Here is an 8,220-nt window from a genome sequence, read left to right as displayed (position 1 = left end):
TGCGGCAAGAAGGCTTCAGGTTCATGCTCCTGACCTGCTTTCAGGAGGTGCTGATGCCGGGCTCAGTGACTACACTTTGGAAGCCCTGGCTTTAGTCAGGCTGACTCAGTTCTGTCCTTGCCACACACCATAGCGCTCCTTCTGATGCAATTGTCTTAAATGGCAAGATGGCCATGCCTGTCGTCCCAGCAAAGGGGAAACTGAGTCTGGAGTATCTGTCTCAAAAACACAACAGACAATATATATTTCATGCGTATATATTATTTTGCAATATGATGTATTCTTATTTTTATTGATAAATTATGTTGTAACGTGATAAAATGACAGTAGTAAAATACACTTCAAATATATGTAATAAATTTCTTTAAAAAAAAAGATTTATTATTATATGTAATTTCACTGTAGCTGTCTTCAGACACTCCAGAAGAGGGCATCAGATTTCATTACAAATGGTTGTGAGCCACCATGTGGTTGCTGGGATTTGAACTCAGGGGAAGAACAGTCAGTGCTTTTAACAACTGAGCCATCTCTCCAACCCTGTAATAAATTTCTTTAATGCACACACTCCTGTAGCCCAGGTTGATGTCTTTTTTTTTTAATTTTGTTTGTTTGTTTGTTTGTTTTTCGAGACAGGGTTTCTCTGTGTAGCCCTGGCTGTCCTGGAACTCACTCTGTAGACCACGCTGGCCTCGAATTCAGAAATCTGCCTGCCTCTGCCTCCCAGAGTACTGGGATTACAGGTGTGCGCCACTACCGCCCGGCTAGGCTGGTTTCTTTAAACCAATATATAGCTGAGGATAACTCAGACCCAGCACTGGGGAGGCAGAGGCAGGTGGATTTCTGAGTTCCTGGAACTTGTAGACCAGGCTGGCCTCAAACTTGGAGATCCACCTGCTTCTGCCTCCCAAGTGCTGGGATTAAAGCTGTGCGCCACCACCACCTGGTTGTGGGTTTTTTGTTGTTGGTGGTGGTGGTGGTTTGGGATTTTTGTTTTTTAAAGATAGGGTCCTACTTGTAGACCAGGCTAGCCTTATCTCTAGCCTGTAGATTTGCTGGCTTCTGCCTTCGGTGTACTGTCTGCCTAAGGGTGCTCCTGAGCCTCATGGCTAGGCTCTACCCCTGATATCCGATTGGCTGTAGTAGACTCTAGGCTCCGCCTCATCTCTGTCCCTTGCAGACGCTCCTCCCTCTGGTTTGAGTTGGTCTGTTCATTCCTCTATGAACGCTTGGAGGCGCTGGTGAGTCGTATGTCACCTTAGCCCCACCCCTGTTACCTAATTGGTCAGGTTCCTCCCTTTGCTGAAGCTCCTCCCTCCGCCCCCATACCGCACGTGAACACAAGTCCTTCCAGCACCGGACGCCCGAGGGCGCTCGCAACTCCCCTGAGTGGGTGCCGCCCTAAGCCTGGTCCTTATATCCGATTGGTTAACAGCTTCGCGTCGACGTCAGGCCCCGCCCAGACCCCGCCCCTCCCTCCGCCCTTTAGTGCAGGCGGCGCTTGTTGTTCAGCGGCGGCGGCCGAGCTCGGGTGCATCCTCGGGCCCGCCGCCGCCGCCGGAGCGCTCGGCCATGGAGTTAGAGGTGCCGGACGAGGCGGAGAGCGCCGAAGCGGGGGCCGTGACGGCGGAGGCAGCCTGGTCTGCGGAGAGTGGGGCGGCGGCAGGTAAGTGCTATCCCCCCGGTCGCTGCGATGGGCTCGTCCCGCTCCCCCGCCGTGGCGCGTGGTCTCGACCGCCTGCTTCGCGCTGCGCTGCGGCCCGCCAGGCTGATCCATTCTCAAGCGCGGCGCGGGGGTTCACGCGCTCTCCCATTGCCTGCGCGGGGGAGGGGGCATCAGCTCTCGGGCCGGGGAGGCTGCACCGCCCTTCCCGGGGATGCGGGGCTCGCAGCGCTCGGCCCGTTTTAGGGTCCTTGGGTGGTGACACGGTGGAGCCGCAGGCGGGCGTGGGTGCGGCTCTTTATCCTGGCAGCGTGTGCAAGCAGCGAGCGGTAGCGATGAAGCAGTCCTCCGGTTTGGAGGTGGAGGGAACCCGTTTTCTTGCTGCAGGGGATAGAGACAAGCGAGTCATGTTTGACCCTTTGAGTGTGTGGCGAGTGGCTTCTCCACTCAGCATCCACAGTGTGTGGGATGCTGGAGCACCCTCATTCTATGGGGGACCCCACATGCGGACACTGCCTGGCAAGGAAGGGCTAGTATGTCCTCCATGCGACCCCCTTTGCTGGGCTGTCAATCTTGCAACTGTCACCTTCTGCTTCCTCCTTGCTACACACCATTGATCACCTATTTGTGGACCTCAGTTTACCTGCATCTAAAATGGGGGCAGGGGAAGGATAAAGGGATGATGTTGAGGTGCCTTCTCTGTCATGGCCGGGTGTTCAGGTGTCCCGTCAATCCCCCAACCTCCCAGACCCTTCTCCCTGGACCCTGTCTGCCATGCTAGGGTAGCCTGTGGGGCCACCCAACTTCCTTGTGTCCCCTTCCTTGTCACGAGCAGTGTCTCTGGGCTTGCCTTCTGTAGGCAGGGCAGTCGGTACGCACAGCTGAGAGAACAGAATGCTCCCTTCTCCATCGAGGTCACAGGAAGTTTCTGGATTCACAGAACTCTAGGCTCCCTCCAGCAGTACTCCATGGCTGACAGCTACAGTTAGGTCTCTGTAGACTCACATAGGCTTCCAAGGTTCTCCCTACCTGACCTCATGGAAGACCAGGAGGGGAGGAGGAGCCAGTGGTCCCCAACCCCAGGCAATCAGCTGCTTTCTCTATGCCATTGGGAACCCAGTGGGAGCTAACCTGTTTCTTGCCTCCAGCCACCTGTCCTTCTGCGCTGTCACCTGGTGTCCCGTGCCATGCTGGAGAAATTGTGCAGGGGCAACAGGGAGGGCTCTTAGTGGTCGTAAACCTGATAGCTCAGGCACGCAGTTCCTGCAGCCTTGGCAAACATTTTCCCGTATGGAGCCTTGTTCTTCATCACTGCGGGGGTGGGGAGGTCTGTCACCTAACTCTGGACAAACCTGTGTCTGACCCCCAGGGTCTGTTCCTCCTGGAAGTTCCTTTTCCTGCCTAGAGTCCTCTTAGTCATCCACATAGAATCCCATAGCTGCCTGCAAGTCCCGCCCTCCAGTCTGGCTCCCTGATGTGTCCCACCTGTAAAATGGAGAAGCCATCTGGATCTGCTCTGACCTTGGGTGGAGCGCCAGAGTCCCGACCGACTTAAAGGAGTCAGTTGCATTTATTTACCACCAACTGCATACCTGCTTCCATGTGAACATGGTGGGTGTCCGGTGTTGGTGTCCCCAGCCATGTGGGGGCTGGAGGTCATAGTCAGGAAGAGTGAGGCCCTACCCCGCTTCCCAGAAGACCTGGTGCTCTCGGTGCCTGTCTCCCCTGCAGCCCTGTCAGCAGCCTTGTTATCTGCTCTGGTAATTTCCACCTATCTGATGGGAAGGAAACCTATCTCTGTGGTGTTTAGAATCCAGTTACCTTAAGTCTCCTTACTCCAGAGGCCTGGCCCACAAACCACCTGCCTCCTGACTTCCTGTGGATGCTAGGCCCCTGTGCGACTTGTGGGTGTGTGGTACGGCTGGGAACCCTGGATATGAGGACACAGGGCTGCTGCCTGGGCTCTGGTGTGACTGGTCCTAAGCTGCAGCGTTCCCAACCTGCCACTGCTTCCTCCCCCATCTAAATTGGCGGCGAATTATGTCAGCGTTGCTTCTAAAATCACCGCAGAGCCTGCCCACGTCTCCACCCTGTGCCTCTGCTGGTCCAGCATCGTCGTCCTTCAGTTTGCTTCCACCAGTTCTCCATTCCACAGAGAGCCCCGTAAAAACTGGCTCAGGGCCCTCCCTCTGCCCACATCGCTGCCCCCATCCCCTCCTCCCTCCCTGTGTCATCCTTGCACCCTCTGCACCAACCACAGGAACCCCTATGCTCCTGCAGCAGCTCAGCACCAGAGCAGGGTGGCATTCAACAGGTGCGCAGTGACCGTCAAGGTGTGCCAGGTGGTGGATGCCACGGACAAGTAAGAGGTGGTGACCTAGACGTCAGGGCCAGGACTGTGGGCCTTAGAGGCAAAAGGTTCAGTCAAATCTTGGCCTAGGTGTTATCTTGAGATCCTGCAGTTCAGTGACTGCTGCCTCAGTCTCCCCAATGGAGAGAGGCTCTGGGGCCCTTCCTCGATTGGACTGCTGGGGCCACAACGCTGATGTGCTCAAGAACAAGGTAAAGCTGGGGCAGGGACTCAAGTCATTGCAGCCACCGTGCAAGGTTTTGTCAATAAAGTTTTATTGGCACATGAGCCATGCCCATCATCCCACAGGTTGCCATGGCTGCCTCCCTGTTCAGTTGTGGAGCTGGGCAGCTGCAGTTGGGACCACTGGTCATGCAGACGCGAGCAGACTCAGTCTGCTTCCCTCAGAAGGTATTTGTCAGAATACCCATTAGATACGGGTCAGCTATCATCAAGGTGACCTTCAGCTAGGATCTGATGAGTATCCGAGCCCTCAGCCCCAGTGCCACGTGAATCAGCTGTGGTGGACGACACCTGTCATCCCAGCACCAGGGAGGTGGAGCTCTGAGTGTCAGGAATTGAAGGTTAGCCTTGGCTACATGCTCAAAGAAGTCGGTCCTCTCCTACCTTATAGTCCTGGGGATGGAATTCAGCTGCTTGGGCTTAGCAGCAAGCCCCTCACTCACTGAGCCAGTTTGCTGGTCCAGCGTTGACCTTCCTTGAGCTTCTACTGTGTCTGGTAGGCTAGGGGCTTCGATAGCCAGGGGCTAGGCTGGAGCTCCTGCGTATGGAGGATTTGGGTCCCAGCCTGCTCAGAGCCCTGAGCTGTCTGTACTCATGTGTATGTGCACAGGTTTGGGGACCCTTGATGTGGCAGTCTGGGTGCAATTAAGACCACAGCGGCCTTGGTCACAGGAAGCTGTGTCCCTTGAAAATAAGTGGAACAGCAGGTGAGCAGTCTACTGGGTCTGAACGGACCACGGGTCGGCTGCTGGGTCCTGACTGTCATCTTACTGGACTGACTGTCATCCCTGTACCCGGTCACCATGCCGGGGGAGACGCGGCCACAGGATTACGGGGAGCTGGGAATTAGCACAGCCATTGCAAAGCGCCAGCATCGTGGGGCTGGGCAGACCCTGAGATGTCACAGGCCTTCAGAGGTCCTGACTCCCAACAGTGGCAGTGGCTCGTGTGTCTCTCTCTGTCGGTGTGTGTGTGGGGGAGTGGGATTCAGGGAGCTAGTGATCCCTAGCCTCCAGCGGCTACGCCAGGAAGAGGTGTGCATGCACACTGAGCTGCTAGCCCTCCGAGGGTGCTGGAGTCCAGGAGGGTCACCACATCGGTGTCCACCCTGTTCAGAGATCTGATAGAGGCTGGGCCTACTGTGATGAGGGGACTGGTGGGCTCAGTGGACAGGGTGGGTTGCAGGAGCTCAACTGAAGCCAACACACCTGATTCTGTGAACCAGTTTTTGTTTGTTTTGGAAGTTTATTGCCACGGTGCCCTGTCACCATTGCGTGCTCCCATCTGGCCTCCCTGGCCATTTTTCTTACCTTGGATGCCTTTGGTCCCATGCCAAACACAACTTGGGCCTCATGTTCTGGAAACTATCTTTTCTGTTTCCAGTTGTGCAGTCTTTTGTTGGCTTGTAGGAGCTCTTTATATATTGTAGACCTTCTCTTTCACCTGTGGCACCACTGCGCGCCACATCACTCTTCTCTTGACTACCAACCATCATCAAGTTTTAGTTTTCTGTTGTCAGGAGTGTCTGTCTGACTGTTGACAGCTTCCTGGTTGGACATCATAGACAGAAATAATCTGGTTTTGTAATCTTCTCTGTTCCCTCCTTTTATTTTTGTTATTGTCTTTTGTAGCCCAGGCTGGCCTCAAACTCACTACTTAGCGTAGGATGATCTGAAACTACCAATTCTCTTTCCTTCACCTCCTGAGTGCTGGGGTGACAGGCATGTGCCAAAACAGCTGGTTTATGAGGTACCTGGTTCACCCGATGTTGAGGATGGAGCTCAGATCCTGGTGCATGCTGGAGAGTGCCCTGCCCACTCGGCCTCAGCCTAGCCCCCGCCCCCCCCTTTTTTTTCCTGTTGTTTTCTGCCCCTCGGGTGTGTGTGTCTTGTAGACAGGCTGGGGACACAAGAAAAAATAACCAGGAATTCTGTGCAGTGGGCACTGTGCCCCTGGGGGATACAACCTCTGGGGGTCACGTGTCCTCATGGGGCCCTCTGCCTAAGATTTTGGTGGGGTCGCTTTGCCTGACAGTCATTTCTTCGGGACAGACTCTAGAGCCTTCTCTTCAACCACTGTCACTGAACAGTGTCCAGCTACGTGAGGACGGTGGATGGCCTGGTCGCCCTGCCTGGCCTGGCTTCCTGTTTACCTCCTGGGGCCGACCCAACAGGGAAGCACAGGGTTTGCCTTGTGTGATGGGTCAGAGGGACAGTCACCCTGTAAAACAAGGGTAGTGGGGTCCCAGTGTCCACCTGGGGTCCTACCCCACCCCGCTGCCCTGCCAGACACCTGCTCTCCTGGCCTCCAGCAGCTCCTGAGGGCCTGTGGTGCGTGTGGCTGCCCCCACCTCTGTCAGCCACCACCACCTCGTGATTCCCTTTCCTCTCTCGTTCCAAAGAGGTAGCAAGTGTTCCCAGGACAGCGGAGGCCAAGGGGAGGAAGCGCTGCCCAGCACTGCGCACAGCCCAGGCCTGCCCAGTCAGGAGGCTGCACTTGGGCGCCCCTGGGTGCTTCCCACCCAGGTGTCACCCACCTGCCACAATAAAGCTGTTGGAGATGTGTGAGAGAGGCTGGCAGCTTACTCGGCCTCCCTGAAGTCTAGGCAGCTGGCGCTAACACCCGTGGCTGCAGTGCTCGGCTCTGGAGTCGAAGCTCACGTTGCATTGAGTCATCGCCCTGCTGTCCGTCCGTCCGTCCGTCCGTCCGTCCATCCACATGCACTGCAGCCAGCTCTGCATGTGCCAAGGTGCGAGCTACGGTCCCGCCTCTCCTCTGTCTTCATGTGGGCTCTGCACCTTCCCCTGCTGGCCTCAAACTGTGCAGTCTCATTCCAGAACCTTCCATCACCGCACCCATTTCTCAGCACCTCCTGGCACCCACTTGTCCACTTCCTGTCGGGGAGCCCACAGGGTGTGGCCTTCGTGTCCTGGTCCCTCACCAAGTCCCACGTTCATGGCCCTCCACAATGTGGGCTGTCAGAGCCTCGCTGCTGTTCATGACTGAGTAATACTCCAACATGGGGACAAGACGCCCTTGGTGTGTGCCTTTCCTCCATGGCCAAATGTCCATGTTTCCTGGTGCTGGCTGTTTTCGGAAAGTCCCACGGGGACTGTGCACAGGATTTGGGTGGATCAGGCTTGTCACTTCCCCTGTTGGCTGCCTGAGGGTGGACTCGCTGAGTCACAGAGAAACCGTGTATCTGACTGAGGACAAGCCAGGCTCGCCCACAGCCACCAGTGCTTCTTCCCCGCTGGCTGCAGGTGGCTTCCTGTGACTAGCTTCACTGACATTAGTGGTTGTTTTTAATTCTTTGTGTGTGCACGCGCGTGCGCACGTGTGTGTTTTTCAAGACAGGGTTTTTCTGTGTAGCCCTGGCTATCCTGGAACTCACTCTGTAGACCAGGCTGGCCTCAAACTCAGACATCCGCCTGCCTCTGCTTTGTTTTTGTTTTGTTTTTTTAACATTATTTATTATATGTAAGTATCTTCAGACACCCCAGAGAAGGGCATCAGATCTCATTAAGGATGGTTGTGAGCCACCATGTGGTTGCTGGGATTTAAACTCAGGACCTTTGGAAGAGCAATCAGTGCTCTTAACTGCTGAGCCATCTCTCCAGCCCCTGTGCTTTGTTTTTAATTCTTCATATTATATGTGTATCTGTCATGCCCGTATGTGGGTGCTACCCTGAGGGTGCAAGGTCAGTGGTCAACTTACAAGAATTGCTTTTCCCTTTCTATGTGGTCCTTAGGTTTGAACTCAGGGAGTCCAGCTTGACAGCAAGCTCCTTCACCCACTGAGCCCTCTCTGGCTCACATTGCCTCATTTTTTAGCACAGCCGCAGTAAACATAAGGAAGCTGTTCACTGTGGCTGTTTCAGTGTGTGTGTGTATGTGTGTGTGTGTGTGTGTGTGTCCACATGGGTTTGTAGTCACATGGTGCCTGTATGTGGTGTGCCAGATCCCC

At 55.1% G+C, this 8,220-nt stretch overlaps 1 protein-coding gene across 5 annotated transcripts in view; it reads left to right on the top strand.

The window, feature by feature from the left end:
* Positions 1–1,491: 1,491 nt before the first annotated feature.
* Pip5k1c (phosphatidylinositol-4-phosphate 5-kinase type 1 gamma) overlaps positions 1,492–8,220 on the top strand; it is a 28,193-nt gene continuing 21,464 nt past the window's right edge. For 4 of the 5 annotated variants that reach the window (XM_052164815.1, XM_052164812.1, XM_052164813.1 and 1 more), the window contains exon 1: positions 1,492–1,663. In XM_052164815.1, coding sequence (XP_052020775.1) covers positions 1,570–1,663 — 94 coding nt within the window. In that variant the 5' untranslated portion in view covers positions 1,492–1,569. Of the gene's footprint in view, positions 1,664–6,858; positions 7,003–8,220 lie in introns of those variants that run through there. The other variant, XM_052164811.1, reaches the window with a different exon arrangement.

This window comes from Apodemus sylvaticus, chromosome 20 (genome assembly GCF_947179515.1).
Source record: "Apodemus sylvaticus chromosome 20, mApoSyl1.1, whole genome shotgun sequence".
Lineage (NCBI taxonomy): Eukaryota > Metazoa > Chordata > Mammalia > Rodentia > Muridae > Apodemus > Apodemus sylvaticus.
This window is presented reverse-complemented; position numbering and strand designations above follow the sequence as displayed.